This window comes from Apteryx rowi, unplaced genomic scaffold (assembly GCF_003343035.1).
Source record: "Apteryx rowi isolate R43461 unplaced genomic scaffold, aptRow1 scaffold_565, whole genome shotgun sequence".
NCBI classification, from domain to species: domain Eukaryota; kingdom Metazoa; phylum Chordata; class Aves; order Apterygiformes; family Apterygidae; genus Apteryx; species Apteryx rowi.
The window spans coordinates 324,289-345,321 of record NW_020450833.1 but is presented as its reverse complement, the minus strand read 5'-3'; the positions used below and the strand labels follow the sequence as shown (position 1 = coordinate 345,321).

The 21,033-nt window shown below is 38.0% G+C and overlaps 1 protein-coding gene across 1 annotated transcript in view; it reads left to right on the top strand.

Moving 5' to 3' along the window:
• The window catches only part of POU6F2 (POU class 6 homeobox 2), a 311,703-nt gene that overhangs the window by 124,815 nt on the left and 165,855 nt on the right, over nucleotides 1-21,033 (top strand). Inside the window, exons 3-4 of the mRNA XM_026082027.1 lie at nucleotides 8,267-8,358; nucleotides 9,305-9,533. Coding sequence (XP_025937812.1) covers nucleotides 8,267-8,358; nucleotides 9,305-9,533 — 321 coding nt within the window. The remainder of the gene's footprint in view (nucleotides 1-8,266; nucleotides 8,359-9,304; nucleotides 9,534-21,033) is intronic.

Sequence of the window (21,033 nt, the reverse complement as noted above, 5' to 3'; positions counted from 1 at the left end):
GTTAAAGACCCTGCAGGGATGAAACCAGACAGCGGTCTCCATAGCAAGAGTGATAAACCACTGTCACTTGACCGCTCTCCCAGGTCAGAACACTCCAGTAGGAGTTTACATATATTGTGGGTGCCTTCTGCTGAACCCTGGCTTTCTTGAAGTTGTAAGTGTCAGGTGCTTTTATTGGGTTTAAATGACATTGTCTCCTTAATTTGAATATTCCCCACTCACTGAACCAGGTGATGTGAACCCCTAAACAGGTTCTCATAGGACTGGTGGGACACTAGGTTTGTTTTATGCTCATCCCCTCCTCACCCTACAGTTTTTGTTTTCCACACCTAGGAAGAAGTCAAAGCTTCATTGAGTTAATCTCTTGTTAGATCACATTAGCCACCTTCCTGTGCCCTACCTTTTGTAAGCAAGTCTATCATTGTAACGTATAAAACCAAAACATATCAGCCATGCTCCCCCTTTTTCCCCCTCCAAAAAAGCTTTCCTTATTGCATGTTACTGATTGTCCACATGCACTGTCTGGCTTTCAGTAGCCTTTAATGCCAGCAGCCAAGCCCATAATGTGTCCATCGTGCAAGGTTCCCCAGGCAAACTGCAGTGCGCATCCTTCTAGGACACCATCATAGCCTACCTTTTGGGGGGGAGGATACAGGAATCTGGGAGGGTAAGTGTGAGGGAGCAGGGCTTTTGGTGGAAAGCTTGCCTTCTGCCCTGTCAGAAATGAAAACGCATACATAAACATCACAAAGAAATGTTAGTTAACTGTAGAAAGATGGCAAACCGTAGCAGTTGTTCCAAAATAATGTTCTTTAATGTGCTCACTCTTTAGCATTTAGTAAGCTTGCAGGATTGGAAAGAAAGGAAGTTTAATTTACAGAAGCCTCCTGCCCTTCTTAGCTAGAGATCAGCTGCCCAACATGAAATAATAATGCATTCAACTGTCCATCTTCTGGTAAGTAACCTTTATCATCATTGCATTCACCAGCACTAACAGCAAACAGTAAGTATGAAATGTTGTATGAATTCAGGGAAAACTGATAGGGTCTTTGTGACCTTAATGTGATTATATTTGTGCTAATGCATACAGTAAAAAAGAAACTAGAATTCTCAATATGAAGGGTCCAATTCATAAAAAATGTATGTACCATTAACAAGGGATTTTTGTGCACCGTATTTAGGGGGTGAAGAAAAGTAGGATGAGTCTATTTTGAATAAAGAACATACTTTGCAATTATATCCTTTCATCTTTTCTGCAGTAGTGACACTTCTTTTCTCACACGAAATATCTGAAGTGGAAGAATATTCATATAGGGACCAATAGGAATTTTTTTTAAGTTGGGGAAAGGAGAAAGAAGAAAAAGATGAGACAATGGAAGAGGAGCAAAAGTAGAGAAGTGAAAAAAAAGTAGAGAAGAATATTTAAGGCAGTTTGGAGAGCTGTATTTTTGCATTATCTGTGATTTTTGTGCCTTTGTATGGTAGTTTTTTCTTTGGTGGTAAATATAGCTGGTGGTTGCCCATGAGATGTTCTCTGTAACATGAATCACTGTAATAACCTGATTTTCATTATAAACAAGTCATAGAGTTTTAATGATATCAGTCTGGATTCAGAAAGATGCAGGTGTGTAAATACAAGCCAAACTCTGTGTGTATGGGTAATGAGCACAGTGATTTCCCCTACTGTATATGTCTTGCTGGAGACTGTCCTTTGGGAGAAAAAAACCCCAGGGACCAGGCAAAGGCAGGATTTAGTGCACTGCTGGCAAACTGGTTTTTGAGCTCTGCAGTGTTTCTGGTGGCTTTGCTATAGCAACTGCATGGCAGTTTCATGTGAGTATAAAACTCTCAGGCTTTACTGAAATACTGAATGCTACAGTCCATGTGGCRACTTTGTGTTATTTGTTTTGATAGCTAATTCAATCCATTTTATCTGCAGGATTTTTAGCTTTTCTATTCAATCCACCATATTGACTTATATGACTAATTTGTCAATATGGTAGACCAATTCTGTGTTTCCTTATCACACCTCAGACATTTTCAGAGGTAAATTAGGAGGGTTTTGTACATGGGCAGGGGAAAATTAAGAATGAGAATTTAAGATATGTAAATTGAGACAATGGAGACATTTTGGCATTATGGAAGATAGGAACAGTACTTGGAAGCTTTACTAAAATGATTGGCAGCAAAATAATTAATGATAGCAATAATTATAACATTGTTAGGTTTCAGAGTTAACAGGTGCTGGTGGCAACTCTGCATAGGCCCAGATAGTTCCTGTTCTTACGGTCTGCTTTGCAAAGCTGAAATCGCTTCCTTAAAACAAAAGCCGAGAATCTGAAGCTGAGGTCTTCAGGAAAAGGTGACTGGCTTAGCCGTCTGTGGGAAAACGTGATGTGCAGGGAAGGTTGATACAGTCCAGATGAATGAATTGTATGCCGCATCTTGGTCATGCTTATTACTGGCACTGGAAGAAGACAGCTATCTGGCTACTAAATTAAATATGAGAACTCTGGGCTTGAATGCATAACTTCCAGTGAGTGATTCATTATTCTCATTTAATTTCTGGGCTTGATTTTCCTTACTGAAGTAACAGGAATATCTGCTGTCATAACTATAGGATAATACCAGTGTAAAATGAATTCAGTATTCAGCATAAAATCTCAATTTTCTCTCCTGCAAGTATTGTAAAATTTGGATGTGTTTGTGCAACAGTGTGTAGCAATCTGATTAGTCAGAATTTATGATGAGGTGATTTGAAAGGCTTCCTACCTACATGTCCAACCTCTAGAGCAGCAGAAAAGTGAAGCAGTGAAATTAAGAGCCACAATATGGTGCTGTGTGGCAGAAGGGAGATTGTTTGGAGGCAATGTTACATTTTTTCATTATCAGCTGCATCTTTTTCTTTCAGCTATTAAATTTTGTCTGCATGATTGCTCCTGGTATAATTGCTGACAATTAAGAGTCCACTTAATGAAGAACTGAGTTCATCTTTAATCAGTGGTGATGGACTTTCACACGCAGTACCTGATAATGAGTGTTATCAGTTGGTCTATTTGCTTTCTTTTAAGAAGTTATCTTTTTCTTTCTGATAATAGTACTTATGATCTGTGTCTATATTGTATGCTCAGACAGTGAGTTTATTGGTTTTAAAAGTCTAAGACTATTTTTCTCACAGGCAGTATTTTCGTTTTCATGATTTCATTCTTAAAGCTGTATCTTTAATGTGAGTTGGCTCAAAGAGTAAGAAAAAGTTCTGATCTTGATTTCTTATTGTTACAGTTACTGAAAGATAAATACAACTAATTTAATGGATCATGTTGTAGAACTGAATCTAAGCATTTTAATATGAACTGTTACTTGAAATCCTAGGTTCTTCTATTTATGTTGATTCATTTATAATATTTGCTTAAAAGGTGTTTCAGAAGGATTTGGTTATTCTTTTGGTTAGTGAAAAACTAGTATTACTGTAGTTAGCTGCATTATTAAATTTGATCCTCCTTGTTTTTCAAAGCTTCGAGTGCTGAAGAGAGATGGCCCAGTATTTCACTGGTTCTGATACAAACTCGAGACTCATTAATGTTGAATTCATTTCTTGAAGACCATGAAGAAGTTATGTGTGTCTGGCTCATCTGCTGAGGCCTGTTCCACGCTGTGGTTCAAGGCTGGCACAGCCTTATGCTCAGGTTTGGACTCCATCTCRCCCTGAAGTGTCAGCTTTGGGGGAGCTTTTGGAGCAGGGTTTGGGAGGAGGCACCAGTGTGTGTTGTCCCTTGGTGCAGGCACAGGCAAGCCTCTGTGTAGGCAGCAAGAGGTCCAGGACAGAGCTGGACGTATATGTTTAACATGCTGTCATATATCCTGTAATGATTTTCAGTAAGGTCACAGTTGCCCATGAGCTGTAAGTTCCCTGCAAGAGTCGGTCATGTTGTGTGGCAAGAACCGCTGGGATGGGCACTGTGTCTGTGTGCGGGTTGTTTGTGTTTTGACCCCCTCTTTCCTGAACAATGTTTCTATAGCTGAAGAGATATAGGTGCCTAAATTAGGTTGATTTGCAGATCTGGATCTCAGTCCCTCTGTCTGCTAGTTGCTCACCTGCAAGGTGGGGATTAGAGCATGCCCTCCTTTGTGGGGCTTGGTGAGATGCAGACATGTAGAAGGGAATTATCTATCGTATTGCTGAAAGCATGGGCATACCAAAATGAGCCAAACTGTGGAAAGCCTGTTTATAGTTAGTGCATTTATAGTCTTAATTCACATGAGATTAGGAGGCCTTGAGAGGTGATTTTTTTTTTTCTTCTGTTACCCCTCTTGTGGTTTTCTCATTTTTCAAACCACATGCTGTTAAGTAAGATTTTTTGCTTGTTTTTTTGGATGGGGACTTTTTTGGAAAGGGGAGAAGAAGAAAGTTGCCTTTGTTTTACTTAGGTTTTTTTTAAAAAGTGTTTTATTTTAGGAGGGTTATTTTACAATGTTTACAGTGCACTTCAATTTTTTATTGTGTCATGCCCTCCCAGCCCCTTGGCGGGATGAGAGGTGAACGTAGGTATTATATAATTTATAATTAATTTATGGTGAATCACATATGATGAATGCTACTTATTAAATATTAAAGTCTTGTCTACAGTCATGGCTGTACCACAGTGGTAGCACTCCTGTCTGTTCATACAGTGCTACTGAGCAAGCTTTTTGACTTATGCTGTGATGGCAGCGCACACTTACAAGGAAAGTCTTGGCTCCATGCCTAGGGAAAAGGTGTTAAAGAGGTTTACTTCTATTTTCAGAGTAGGTGCCCTATAACTGCCATTCTCCCTGCCCCAAATGAACCAGGAACCACAGCTATAATGTGAGAACAGTCTCTCCAGGGCATACTTGAGGGAAGAGGAGGTGCTGCTGGTACCTGCCCAGCTTTGCAGAGATTGCTGAGTCCTCTTTCCTTGCTGTGATATCTGTAGCTGATAGAAAGCTCAACAGCGCTGCAAGATAGCCTAACAGGAGGTAATAGCCTGAATCTGCATGAGTGGAAAATTGAGGCTAGATTTTGACAGCCCGTTTTTTCTGTGTAAGGAATGGAATTTAGGCAATGGAATAATTTACCTACAAAGGTCATTCCAGCATCTGGAACTAATGAGCTCCCAAATAAAGGTGGTATAACTGAGGGGGAAAAAATGTAGGGGATCATGCACTGCCAATTTAGGAGAATGGTCTTAATGAAGGCTTTTTCCAAATTAGTAACAACAAGCCTGTGATTAAGAAATAGCACATGTAACGTAGGGTGCTCTCAACTTTTTGGATCTTCCAAACTCAGGAGAATCCACCCAGTTGACTTCAGTAGGTAAAAAAGGGAAAGTAGGGTTCTACCACGGTTTTGTGCTGTACTTTGTCTTCCTGGGAGCTTTGACCTACGCTTTTCGCTGAAGATAGCATATGGCAAGGAGCAAATGCTGTGACTGTGTGAAACGCAATAGAACTTAATGCTGAAAATTGTGCTTCACTGTATTTACTACCAGCTCAGCAGGCAATCTGCAGATTTTCCTCCGAGTTTTGAAAAAATCTTGATGCCTGAATGGCTGTTACAGCAGGTAGATTAGAAGCGGGCTAAGTACCCCTTGTAAGTGTATGAGAAAAACAGATATGGGCTTGAGAGGAAATGTGAGAATTTGATTCTGAGGATACAGCATGCGTAATTTCTTATAGGGTGCCATGTAGGACCACATTTATACATGTGAAATTGCACGCTCTTTTACTAAGATGCCTGCGTCACATAGAAAGTGATCTGGAAGAAGCAAGCAGAGCATTCAAGCACTAGAATAAAAAGATACATCATCTTCAATCAGTGACCATATGAAAGGAATGTAATCCTAAGTGATTCCAATTAGCACAATGCAAAAGGAAAGGAATGTAATTAATTTGAGTTTAATGGGACTGCATAACCTACTTGTACAACACACAGCTTGTGAGATGAAATACTGCAAAATCCTTAGGGAACAGATAACAGAAAACAGTGGTTCTTAGGATAGCTTGTACCATGAAAAAATGCTAAAGCACAGGCATATTTCTTTGAGGCTTCTTATTTATTTGCTGAGAAATCAAGCCATATTAATTGCAGGAAAATCAAATTCTAATAAAGTATTTCACTCCTGTTTTTTTACTTCACCCAAACCTTTCATAGGACAATTTAATGATGTGACAGATTATTAGGAGCTTGTTTTAATATTAACTAAATCATCTGCTAAGACAAAATTCTCAGCCCTTAAAATTACATTTAAAATTTGATTTAGAAGATTTGATCTTAATGGAGAGTGATATATTCATTGGTATTGAGTCTTTGTTCTAATATCACTTTATACATACAGCTGTGATAAGAAGATTTTAAAAAATAGCGTGATATGTGGAAATATCCTAAGGTAAAATTGTGTTCAGCAATGTAGGACCATATTTTGTATAGGAGAAAACCATACTGAAGAAAACCTAGGTTTGGTCTGTTCGATGGCAGCAATCCTGCTAGGATTGTAAGACATTTGAAAGAAACAGCTTTCACTGAATCTTGCATCTCTAGTTACATTTCTTGCTTTTCAAGTATCTCAGATGAGTAAATCACACATAAAAAATGTAGTGGCTGAGTCTCACGTGCTATTAGGCAATTGTTGGAGTCCTCACCAATTATAATAGGTCATCTTATTCTCATTATTAAATGACAGTAGTCAATAAAATGCCAAACATTTTGATGGAATTCACTTTATAAAATGTCAGCAAGTCTGTATGTTTTATTAGTTCCAAATCAATTTAGAAATTTCAATAGAAGGTTTGTAAGCATTCCCAAAGCAATGTCCATTTCTGACTCTCTGAGAGCACACAGAAATATTACAAATTAATCAGATTTTCAGATTTCTGCATAATAGCTCTGCACATTTATTGTTTAATCCCATTCTAAAATGCTGTTATGACTGACACTTTGCTGTAGAGATAAAGTCAATTGAATAATATGTACCAGTCAATTTTATTTGTACCTTAATGTGCTGAAGTATTTTTTTTCACATTTCCATTATTTATAAGTCTGTCCCCTTGGAGAATATATAGAAGAATTTGTTTTAAATGAGCTGATAATACCCTCTTTAAAATTTATAAGTATGAAAGAATCATATCCTTTTACCCTAGCACACCATGGCATGCCAATAAACTAGTTCTGAATTGTCTTGCACTTGCTATTCATAGGACAAACATTGGAAAAGAGGATCTTGTTAAGGTTTACTTAGAATTGGATTTCAACCACGCATCAGAAAAAACTAACAAACTAATGGGGCAAAAGCTATCGTACTAACCAGGAAACCTGAAGTTGTAGCCAGGATTTTCCTTTTAAAACACTGCAGTACTCTTGCGGCTACTTTTGATGCTTGCTGTCATTCTTTGAGCTTCAAAGATAAATGTGGGCCTGATCTTGCCATCAGTGCTGAAAAAGTTTGTGAATCAATGAGTCTTTCCCCAGGAGGGACTGGAGGATCTGGTTGTAGGTTTGAAAAGAACTTGGTACTTTTCTTGCACCTGATAGGACATCTTTCTTTCTTTTTCTTTGTAAAATCTGTTTTGAAGACTTCAGCAAAATCCAGTGGGGCTGGGTTATATTCTGCGCTCAGCAAGTCATTAGTRCCAGCATATAGTTCATGTTGGATATTGATCATCTCAATAAATGCTGAAAAGCCTTGCTTTTGCAGAATTTTGCTCCCCCCTTGCTTTAGAAGCCAAGGAGAGTAGCTGTCATTTGGAGGAATACTTATTTTCAGTTTATGTAGGGCCTTTTATTGTGCCTAGTGTCCTTTATTCTGCCTTATTCTTGCCTCAGTAAGTGGCATAAGAAAAGACTTTATTAAGACACAAAGTAGCTGTGACTTGATTGTTTTTCAGATAATTTTTGCTTTCAGGAATTAGAATGGCTGATGCTCACCTAAGCATAAAAAATGCAGTTCCCACACACGCAGAGTGCTCATGTACTGTATGTAAATTGATGTATAATGCAACCCACATTAGCTGGGTTGATGATAGCTTCAGTTTCACCGCTGTCAGATTTTTGTATCTCCTTGAATGAGCTGGCTGGTCTGAATGAATGTTAGCATAATTTATGCAGCTGATAAGTGATTTGACTGCTTGAGTTATTGATAAAGCACTTTAGCATATCATTTGCAGCTTGATGTTATGTGACATCACAGCAGAAAGTAATGTGCCAGTCCCCAGGCTTGATATTAAGGTAGATTTTCTCTTTGAATTCTAGAGGCCAGAGGAAACACAGTGCTGTCTGATACAAGCACAGCTGACCAACACCAACCCAGTCAGTCCCATCCTGCGTTCCCCGTTGGGCCCCAGGTCAGTATCTTTTCTTTAGACTAATTGAAACATATAATTTGATGAAAAGTAAATAATCATGAATGATCATCATTTATCTGTGTAATATAGAAAATGCAATTCTAAGCTGTTTAGCTGCATTTTGGTGTTACAAAAAGGTAGTATCCGTGTGTCATATATAGGTTTTAAAAGGTATTTGCTAAGAAAGGTTAGCTTTTTCTGTGCTTTTCTAAAATAAAGTATAAGCACTTTGGCATATTTAGGAGGTTAAATTATTTGAACTTCTTATGTAAGTTGTTTTTGAAATACAGGTCATGATTTAATATTAAAAAGCTAGTGCAATTTTAATGCAGCCTTATTGGCTCTGACAATTCTGCATGTCACATACAGCTCCTGCATTAGTAAAAGCATTTCATTATCTTTTTTGCCAGGTATTTTTTTTCTTTGCAGCAAAATTTTGGCATAATAGTATGACTCTGTACAAAGTTTTAAAAGATTTTCCATATCATCATACCCTGAGAAGATACTTAATGGTCTAACCCACTTCACAGTACAGTCTGCCTGCAGTCCACATAGCTTCTGGCAATAGTCACTGTAGTGTGTTTAATTCTTACCAATATACAACTGGGAAAATTTGGGAAATGTTTGCAAGTACTTGTAGGTTGGCTTGAATTAGGCCTTCTTGTGTTGATAAAATATCTTTGGTGTATGTGTAATGAACTGTCCATTCTAGATTCAACTGGAATTGCTCCCATGCTACATGACTATTAGGCTTACAACTTCAGTATATCAAATTTGTCAAAGCATTTTGTGTTGGTGAAAATGTATGCTTTGAAATACTGGAAACGGTGCATTGTAATTGCATGTCTATGCTGTACCACTAAAGCATCGCAAGCAGAAGAGGTATAGACATGTAACATTGAGCCAAGAACAGTAAAATAGGCTTACTCTCTGTGTTTCATTACAGCCATTACTGACAGCCCAGCAGTTAGCCTCAGCGGTAGCAGGGGTGATGCCAGGAGGCACTCCAGCCCTCAATCAGCCCATCCTTATTCCTTTCAACATGGCTGGACAGCTGGGTGGCCAACAAGGACTGGTCCTAACTCTACCTACAGCTAATCTCACCAACATCCAAGGGCTGGTAGCAGCAGCTGCAGCAGGAGGCATAATGACTTTGCCATTGCAAAATCTACAAGGTAAGTTGTGTTTAGCATTTTTGTAAAGGATTCTTTTGCTTGTTTGTTTTGCTTTCTCTCCCTCTCTCTCCCCCCCTCTCCCTTCCTCCCTCCCTCTCTCTCTCTCTCTCCATTTTAAACAGTGATCTCTTTGTCCTGTGTAATGCTCTTCTTGATACTTATTGAAAGTTAATACTTGGATTGCTTTTGAATACTCAGGAGATACATAAAGGATATTTGCATTTTTATAAAAAGGCATTGGGGGGTTGGTTTTTACATTCTGCAGATCAGTACTGTAAGGTACTTGAATGGTTCGTTAGTCTTTTCTGTCATCAGTGATCAATGTTCCCTACTCACAGTTCACTTTAAAATTTCAAATGGCAGCATGAAGTCAGGTTTTCTGTTTAACCACTGCTGATTAGGGTATGTTGAATGAATAGAGGCAACTAAAAACACAGTGGTGCCTCAAAGTCACGTTTTAAAAACCTTTTATTATAAAATCAGAGTTACCTCAGGTAGCTGCCATTAATGTTCAGGGTATGCATTCTCATTCCTCATATGTGAGGTCAGCTTTACCATAGCGTTCTGCCATCCACTGGACCCTCTGAGAATGGTCCAAGTCACTGGAGGAGCTGCATGACTCCAAAACTAGAGCAGTAAACAGTTAATCTGTGTATCCTCCCTGTTGTCTGATCTGTACCATGTCTGCAACAGGTCTGCAGTAGGATATGTGTTGTATTCTCTTTATGGACTAAAATTAGGCTGAAAAGTAGTACTGTGAGATACCATATACCTGTTTTTCCCTAGTATTCTGTGCTGTTCTAACTGTATGTCTAACATAGTTAGAAACAGTACTCAATCCAAACATATGATATAAAATACAAATGTATTTATTTACTACTCCAAATAAGGTTGCTGCTGAACTGAATTGAACCAAATATAGCAAGATAAGTATTAGCAAAAATCTCACAATTGAATTGCAAGAACAGCTTTAATAGAAGTATGCTAAGGATGTGACTATCCAGTGTGAAAGTGATGGCGGTGTGGGGAAGAAGTATCAAAATACAGCTTCAGTTCTTTCAATTTTTTGTATTTATTTATTCTTTATTTCTTGCTGACATAAATGGTAAGAAAAGTTTTCCACAGACAAAATGGGAGTTTTATTAAATAAATGCTCGTGCTGCACCCTAAGTACTTTTCAGGTGATTAAACTCTGGTTGCTGATGATGACTTAATGGATGTTTGAATCACCATATCCTACAGGTTGTGAAACAGAGAAAAGGAAGAGACAGCTAATGTGTAGAACAAACTCCCTACAAACCACATGCATAGTACTCTCACCTGTTGGAGCAGCTACTTGCCTTTACCTTGTGCATGTTTTAAAATTTAATGTCAACAGACCTCTCTTATCATAGTTGTAAATGGTTTTCACTTTAATGTTTAAAATAATGTCTCTCTCATACCATTAAGCTGCACCGAAGAACCTGTCATTCATAAATCAGATGAAAAGGACACACTAATGCACAAATTTTGCTTGTTTAAAATTTGAGAGTGCATGTAAAGTAGGGAACTGGAGATTAAAAAAATAATGCAGGAACAGGAGTGGGTAAAAGCAGATATAACAAAGTGAAGAGGAAGTGGCTTTTTAGTGTAGGTGGGTGATGAAATCTTAATGAAGAAACAAGCATTATAAAAACGTATCTTTCCACTCTGGAGTGTTCCAGGTTATGGTTGCTGTGTATGTAGTATTATAAATAAACATAAGCTTGTACAGTTCTTACATCATTAATTCACCCTGCATTGCAAAGCTGGAGAGTGGGGATTAAGCCAGGCAACCTTTGCTCTTTAGTTTAGCCATGGGTATATAATTCTTGGCTAAAAGGTGCAACTCCACTGCCAAATAAATTTTGCAAGCAATGACCTGATCAGTTGAAAAGTCTTCCTCTATAATTCTTACTTGTACGTGGAAGTATAGGATCAAACAGGGAATTGTTGGGTCATCAGGTGCAGTTCCTCTTCTGTGGAGACAATCATGGCATCCTTAAAATACTGGAAAGGAAAAGGACCCATGAATTCAGTTAGCTGCTTCTGTACACCCTCTGCCCATGTGCCTCACATACTTTGTATGTACACTTACAATATCCAAATGAAGAAAGGCAGTCCCATTGCCCACTTTAGTTGGGGGTGGAACTGATAGGCAAAGAAATGAAGTGACTTTGTCAAGGTAGCACTTAAGAGCCCTGAATCATGCTGTATGCTTTCGTTGCGTCCTATATAGCCTATTACGCTATGCATGTGTAAATGAAAATAAGAGTCAGATGAGAATGCTGTGTTTCTAGAGAACATCTTGCTGTGTGGTATCATTAATTTCATTGAATGTGACTGACCTCTGCTCCCAGGATCATCATAGGGAATGTGTGTTTCATAGCCAGCATTTTTATAGGTATACTCACAGAAGCCTTTGCATCCACATGGTTTTGGTAATTCATGCCCTTTCAGAGAATTCAAACCAGATTCATCAAACTTCACCATACCATGGCCAATCTAAATGACTGGGGGACATGTTTTCATGCTCTTTTCTAACCTATCTTCTGTACTCTTCTTGTTGTCACTTCTGCTGTCCCTGAATTCCCAGAGCAGTCAAGTGTAGATGTCCAAAGCTTCTGTGAGCTGGGTCTTTTCTGGTTTTGTTCTTCTCTTATCATTAAACTTCTAAACCTCTTTATCCCAAACTACCCAAGCTGGGTACGCAAAAGACACCCTGAAGACTTCCTGAATAGTGTATCAATTCAGAAAAGTTCTGATCCAGTAGAATACTTGAACTCATACTAAATGTTGATCAAGGGAGTAATCTGACCAAATTTGGTGTGATTCACATAGCTGCTTAACCGTGGTTTTCTTCTTAGAGACTTTCAGATCTGGTTCAGTGTCATGAGACCTCAGGGTGATTGGAGAAAACAATGAAGAATCTTACTTGTGGCAAGAAAATAAAGCATTCGCTGATAAGAATCATATTGGAGATACGTTCAGTATTTGAAACAAGAGAAAACAAAAGTTCCTTTAAAAATTCAAGACATTGAAAATTGAGAGATTAATGATATGGAAATTACTCACATAGTATAACTTATTCAGTGAAATTACCTGCTCTTCAGTTGTCAATTACCTATAAATAAGGTCTTTTTTTCACGTTTATTTATGTTAAATTGTTCAGTTGCTATATGGTCTTGATCCACCACTAAGTCAATAGTTTTGTTGCTGTAAGTGAAGATAGGTTTAGATTGTAAGCTTCTTTGAAAACTATTTTTCTTGATATATGTTTGATTATTCTCTGTTCATTACACTATGTCATTTGTCACACACGCTGCTATACCATTTCTGTTCCCTGAGCAAATAAGTCAAATGCTTGTGAACAGAAGGAAGGAAGATGAATTTGTAAATTCTCACAGTGAATACTTGCACATTTTCACTGCCTCATATTAAGCAAATTTAATATGCACAAGAAATGTGCAAGGAATAAAATTTACAGAGATGCTAGGGGCTTGTGGCAGAACAGAGCCATCTGCTTTAGACTAAACAAACATCTTCGAACATAACACAGATTTACCTGTAGAACTTTGACTTTCTACCAACAGTTCTTTGAACAAAACGTTAAAATCAACAACCGTAACTTTTTACTGGAATCCACTAAAAGTACCGAAGATATGAGTTTAAACACCATTCAAGGAAGCTGTTGGGCCTGTTTCCAGGCACAGTTACAAACCTGTTATCCCCTCACCATTTCTTAGAGTTACACCTGGAACACAGGAGTGTTTTTCTAAACAGCAAAAATTTTGGAGGCGTCACACCAACAGTTGTGAGCTTGTGGGAGGGGAGGAAGTGAGACAGGTACCCTACAAGACAGTGTGTTGCCAGTCTGGCTGTCTCCATTTTTACTTTTAGTCCATTGCTTCTTAGCCCATCTTTATTGACTGATACAGAAAACATTGTCAGTTTTCCTTTTATCCTCCAAACAGGTATTCATCAATATTCTTCTTTCAGTTCTTGAGAAACTTTTCTCTGGACTGAACAATTTCAGTTTCTGCAGCTCMTTTTCCAGGTCTCATCTCTCTCAAGTTTTGGGGGTTTTTCTCCTTTTCTTCATTTTAGTTATCCTTCTCAAGGATCTCTCCAAGGGACTAATAGCTGCTTAATGTCACAGTATTCAGTATTGTCTGGAAGGTGATATTCATGGAAAGGCATACTCTCATTAAGCCCATCTGCTTTTTCTGTCCAAGTATAACATTTCTGGATATCTGAACAGGGAGACAACGATCTGGGGCTGAGTTTGTTCTATATTGTTTTCTTAATATATGTTTCTGGCCATTTGCATGCATGTTGAAATCGCTGAGAAGGGGAATCTGTTTCAGTATTGAGGAGTTGTTAAAGGTCTGTCCTGTCCTTTCATTCACTTGAATGACAGCCAAAGCAGTTTTAGTTAAAAAGTTAAAGTGTTTTAGCTATCCTTTTAGTATGGCATATATGTTAGAAATGAGAAAAAACTACCACCAGGTAGTCTACCAGCTCACCACTAGCTACTCACAGTCCGTGGATAACAATTTGGGAGTCTCTCTGCTAAGGGTGGGCCAAAATAAATTGCATCACATGACAATGACACAACAGCGTTTTAGACTTCTCCACTATTATGGAGCTTGGATGGTACTTGAACCTCAAAAGGAATGAACAAGTCGGAAATTCCAGACTCATAGCACTGAAACTTTGTGTATTTTATTTCCACCACAAACTATACTGTTTCTAAAGTGGATGTCAATAATTTATTTCCAAGTCAGAGTTTCTCAGTCTTGAGTTCTGAAAGAAAAGAGAACAAACTATCTCCCCAAATCATTAGTGAAAGACTTCAGTGCTGAAAGAAAGCCTTGCATGGCTGAAAATGTGAAATCATTAAATTACATTATTTAAACAGCAACAGTCATATTTTAGCTGCAATACAATGGAAGGAGAAATGTATTAAACATCTTGAGAGCTAGGAGACAGCCATTAAAATGCACTGATATTGGTAACACTAGGCAGAGATAATGGTAAAAGAAGTTAAAAAGGTGTTTTTTTTACTTGGAGATCTGATCAGTCAGTATAAATGTTGAGTAAAGACATAATGGTAACAGATGGGGAAAATGTATTGTTTACATTTATTAGATCTTGTTTCATCTTAACATAGATTTGTTTCATTAATTGCACAACAGATAAAGTAAACATACACTATCCCCATTTCCCCATGTACACACAGCTTAAAAATCAGAAATCAGAAAGGTGTGAAAAACAAGAAAGACAGAAAAGAAATAAACTACAAACCTCAATTGCTCACTGATCTAGAGTCCAAATTCCAGTTTTAAGAACATTTTCTGCTTTTAACTAAAGTGATGCTGTCCCTATTCATTTGTATTCCCCTTCAAGTAACATGAAATAGCTTTCAGAGTCTGCAGAAAGGCAGTGTTTCACTTATGTATTTTAATGAGCACCCATGTCAGTAATAATCAAAATGATTTTTCACTTAGAGGAATAGTTTATTCCCAGGTACTTCTTCACTGTACTGACATAACCAGAACAAGAATAACAAGAACCAAGAAAAGGAGCTGCATTCGCTAGCAATTTCAGTGAAGCCCTCAAACCAAGTATACCTCCACTGATACTGTGTAAATGCTGCACATAATACGGTCACTGTGAAGGGCTCACTTACCCAGAGATGGGGTTAGCTACCCCATAAGACTAACCTCCTTACCTTACTGCATGGAAACAAATAGAAGTTTGTGCATCCTTCGGTGTACTGTGGCATGCACAGATCGCCTGCGGCTTAGCAAGCCATGCAGCAGGTTTCCCCAGGCTCCTTTCCATCGACATATTTTAGGGGAACTGATGCTGCAGGCAGAGATCCCTAAAGACAGAGCGTGTAGAAGGTTTTATGTCTCCAGCTGGTCTCCCAGGAAGCATATTGCTTGGGATGCCTAGTGTTTGCTTTTGGGAGAAAGGGCAAAGCTGCTTTCCTGAAGGAAATATAGATAGAATCTTACTGTTTTTCTTTTTTTCTTTTTTTCCCCCCACTTTTCAAGGCTTCTTCTGTGGGAATGACCCGGCCCCATGTTAATTGTTCATCTTGTTCAGTGGCAAATTGCTACCTTCACAGAGGAAATGTGAAAGGTTCAGGACTTTATTAGCTACTAGTTGTTTATTGATCACTCCCAATGTGTTAGCTATTTGTTGTTTGTATTTTCTGCCCCATAAGTTAAAGGCTACCTTCAGAGACATTAAAATGCGGTAGTATTAATGTCTGTRTGCTCTGTTGTTGTCTTCCACCCAAAATAGACTCCAGATGTGCCTGTTTTTTCACTGGAAAGGGTTATGGAACAACATCAGTGAGGAATAACAAAGTGAAGCAGATCAAACTAATTCTGAAATTTAGAAGTTCACACCTACTTAAACTTTGGAGGCCAAGTTTTGGCAGAGTTTAAGTTTCCAGACTCATATGCCAAGAAGCAGATGGACAAGACAGAAGTAGTCTGCTCTTCTACTAAGTTTCCACCAAAAACCCATTGGTTCAGTATCCTCTGACAGGCATGACCTGTAGGCTAGGAGTTGTGGAATGATTGGTATCTGAGACCTAGTCATTTATGGGAATGTACCCCTTTATTCAGCAGCAGATATCCTCCTAGCCCTGCCTCAGACTGATATTGCTTCTGGCAGGGATATTCTGTGTGCAGGATTGTAAATGAAATTTCTGTCAACCAGAACATGGATGCATTTTAATGCTGCTTTTAAAGTATATCTTTGCACCTGTTTCCAGGAGCCTTTAATCTTCTTCTTGAATTTAGACCGTGACAATTTAAATTAATGTAGAGAAAACTCATTCCAATAATGTTAAGCACTTAACTTACTGTAATCTTATAAAATCCAAGAAATTTCAAATGCAAGTAAAAATCTTGGCTAGTGTTTGTYGCTCTGTTCTTCACTTCAGCATTGTAGCATACATGCTGCATGCACTGGTGGATCACATGCAAATAGATAGGTACATCCATATGGTATATGCATATATGACTCGTATGCTGATCCAAGACACCTAACTACAATACAGTGAGCTATAGAAGGGTTACCATGATGAATTTGCAGCCTTCACTCTTAATTTCCTTGCCTTGGTGGATTTAAGTCAGGCATTTATAGTCTTTGTGGTTTAATTTCCTTTGTTTTTCTATGGTATTTGTATTAATAAAATCCCTATGATTCATGTTTTAAAAACTCCCTGGATACAAACTTGCGTTCCTCATAGACCAGCGAGATTCTAATCAAGCACATATATATTTAGGGACTCATAAAAACAACAAAGTCTTTATTGACCAACTGGGTTTACGGGCTTTTTAATAGTGCAAATTCTGAACCCATGGAACATACAAGTTAACAGCCTGGGAGCCAGGTTTTTTTAATGAAATTTCTTTAAAGTCTATGTGGTTCAATACATTAAATGGAGGGCTCTTTTTTTTTTTTTTAATTGTCATGGAAAGTTCTGAAGATGCCTTGTGACTTTGCTATTAAATCTTAAAGTTTATTCAACTTGAGACATTCTACAGCATCTTTGGGGTTTTTCTGAAAAAAAAGACTCTGCCTGCCACTGAGATTGCTTTAGAAATAGAAACAGAACCTGTCTGGTGACATCCAAAATGATGAAAGTGAAACTTGTGTGATTTGTTCGAGTCTCCAGACCTCTATATGATGTTATATCCTTTGGGTAGAGTTCTGCACTCATTTTACCTTGGTCTCATTTTGTTACCTGATCCCTGAAGCTGCTTACTTTCTTTGAAGGCTCACAAGCCTATTGCTCTGACAGATTTAGTAGAGAGGACAGTCGCAAAACCTGTGTTCTCTTGTATGCTCCACCCCAGACTTCCAGTGTGATAACGGACAATTCACACACATCCTCTTGACTCTTTTCCCGCCTGTAAAGAAATGTGCTTGTATGCTTACCTAGAAGGTGGCTTAGGTCACTATGCTTTGAGCTCCTTAGACACAGCTAGATCTTTGCTAAATGTCATTTTAATTCTTAAGTTTTGTGGTGGTTCATAAACTTAAACCAGGCTCTTTAGTGATTTCAGTATCTGGAACTATAAGGTGAATTTTCCTTATCTGGGACCTATAATGACCTCTTCCAACCAGCAGAAGGGTTGGAAGTTTCCATCAAGGCTAATAAGATCCAACACAGTTTGGTTCCTAAGTTTATTGCTCGTCTTACTTGTTTTTTTGCTTACTTATTTTAACATTGATATTACTTTTGAACTTACTCAGCTGTAGATTCAACCTATTTTACAGAATCTTTCTTCACTTAGTTGCTATATTTTGCTATCATAAATTATCCAACGTTAGAAGAAAATCTTCAGCTTAAAAACAAGCTTCTTGTCTCAGTTCCGTAGTTCGGCTCTATTCAAGTCAATGCTGATGCTTTGGATTTACAGAATCTGACCCTTGGGTATCTTTCTCTTTCCATTTCTCAGATGGCATTTCAGTCTGTCTCTTTCCTCATCCAGTACTGTTTGTATCAGTCCATCCTTATATTCCAGCTTGATTTTTGAAGTTACTTACCCCCCAAGTATTCCTGAATGTGTTTTGTACTTTGTAACTGATTTCCCATTACATCGGTAGTAATAAATGAAGAATAGGTGAATGTCTGGTGGTGATAAACCTGCTGTAGTTTTCCTAGTATATTGGGTTTCTGTATTTTAGAATAAGCAGTAGAAACAGGACATGAATCCTGTCTAAAAAGCAATAATAGTAGTACATTTTTAGGAAATTCACTCACTGGCAACCTGAAGGTTGATTCTTTTATTTTGTTTATTTTTAAAAGGATAAAACCTCTCAAGAACAAATTTCGAACATGTTCTGTGAAAACTCTGTCTGAACAGAGCAATCACTTTCAGATTCTCTCTTTGAGATTTTAGCCTTTCCTTTCCTGAATCAATGTCTGTGAATTGTAACAGAAGACAGTGTTCCCCACTCAGCACCCAACATGATTAAAAAATATTTGGACTCAGTCTTTTTTTTTTTTCATTTTACTGCTAACAAAATCAGTTCTTTAAATCTTTGTTTTATCCCCCTTTACTGGAATATTGGTAGTTCAAAGTTATATCTTATGAAATTACATTTATCTAATATGAGCACCTTGCCCAGTTGCAACCAAAATTAAAAGTATATACTATGTTCCATTTGTCAGAAGTTTATCATGGGTTGTAAGTGTAAGATTTATCAAGTGTATCTTTATGCATTTATGTTCCCATGAGTGCCATTGCTTCAAAATTTCTTAGTAGTATTTATATATATTCAACGTTTGACATCAGATAATTTGAGTTTGCTATGTTTGTGAGATAACATCACAAGGGAGAAAGTTGTATTAAATAAATAATAGAAATAAATTTTACGTTTCCATATATTTCAAAGCTAACGCAGCTAACTTGGAGTGGAATGGTAACGTGAAGACACAATGCTGTAATTTGATTGATTTGTTTTGACAGCAGCCAAATAATTGAGAGTGAAAGGTGTCAGCACAGATGAAATATTGTATAAGCCACATTCAGAAGGCAACCCCAGCAGCAACAGCAACTGGAGTTTTATTTCTTTTGATATCGCACTGTTACTCACTTCCAGTTTATTATAAAACCATGAAAGGTACGCAACTTTCCATATGAGGGAGGCTTTTGTGGAGAAAATAGAAACAGAAGTTTGTCAGGTACTTGAACAATAGATGCTGACAATGGGATTTATGATGGATGAAGTAAACAAGGGTAAATTATCTTAATCTTTCCCCCTGGTTTTCTCTCTTTTTTTAATCCCTTTTTACAGGCTACTGCTTATCTGGCATCTTACCTCTAGCTTGGAGGGTAAGTGACTCTCTCCAGAGCAGCCATCAGTGTCAGTCTATGCATTGCCTGGCAGGGGATTGCTGCAAAAGCAGTGCTGCTATTACCCTCCCCAGCAGTGAGACTTGTTTTAGTTCACCTCTCTTGCACAGCGAACGATACCCATTCTGGCTAACCAGTACAGGATGAGGCTTTCGTGTATTTGCATCATGGCATCCTACTGCACTGCAAGGAATATAAAGAACTGTAGCAACTTTTGAACCCAGGAGTGTAAGTCTGCAAGTAACCTAGTACAGAAGGTAGCTAAATAGACTAACTGAAATAATGCCTGAAAGCAAAACAATTTGAAAATCACTATTGGTCTTCCTTAAAGGCACACTGAGCAAGAGAAAGGGGCATGCCTGTAAACGTATAAACTATAAAGCTTCCTTTGTCCTGAAGTACCATTGAYTTCAGTGGGAGCAAAACTCCAAGGTACAGTTTGAATTGAAATGTATATATCCTGCCATTCATTTCAGAAATGCTCCACTAAGAAGACACAAGTCGATGTGAATGACAAAGGCTCTCAGTAATGAGCTCTTGCTCATGCAAAACAAAACAAACTATGACAACCATCATGTTAACAAGATCAGGAACCCTTGTGGCTTTGTAATGTAGCATCTAATCTATATCTATACCTATACCTATACAAATATAATTATCTTGCTTGGAGAAAAGTAAATAACAGAGAAGGATGAGATTTCCAATACAGAGCAATTTATACACAGTCACATTCTACTTACATTCTCTTTGTCTCCCAATTTTATCATTTCATAAATGGCATGGTAGAGATTAAGAAACTGGGGCTGAGAAAGCTAAACTTACTGGTATTAAAAAAAGGTTGTGTTCAAGTGGCAAAGGAAGGCAGGAGGTAACCCATTGTTCATAAAATAAATGTTACTGTATGGTAGGCTGCATCTACATTAGGATTTTAGTTTAGAGCAGTAGTGCAGGTTTGAAATGAATCTCCCTATTTTCACCATTTGCCTCATGTTAGTATGATGTGTGCAGACTGGATTTCTTCTGGAGGAAACTAAACTACAGGCCTCAGTCCGGGTGCACACCAGATGCTTTACAGAGCCAAGCGGAGACACAAACATCCAAACCTATGATTGGCCCTTGGACAGCTTGAGGCCCCATACCTTCAGTGCAGGAAACCAGAGTAAATATAGTCCAAAGTAAAAACCCTAAACTGCATATAGAGGAGATTAGAGGGACTTAGCACCGACTGCCTCCGTCTAGTGATCCACTGATGCTGCACCAAATTACTTTCTAATGTTGACATAGCCTTAAACTTATATTAGTGCTTCAGAAAGAAGTGATTGGTGACTGGTACATGCAATAAATACAAATCCTACATTATTGATGATTCAGAGCAGTATTATTTAGGAAGAGGCTTCTTTCAGAGCACTGAATGCCCAGGTTACAGAGTCGCGTAGCATATGTAATGAATAACACTCTACCATAAGCACCTCCAGAATTAAATGTAACTTGGCAGCTCTGATTTTAGCCACTGGCAGCTGTAATGTTCTGTTTAGTAACTGTAGGTAAAATGCTCAAAATGGAATGCCTAAATGTTTACATATATAAATCTA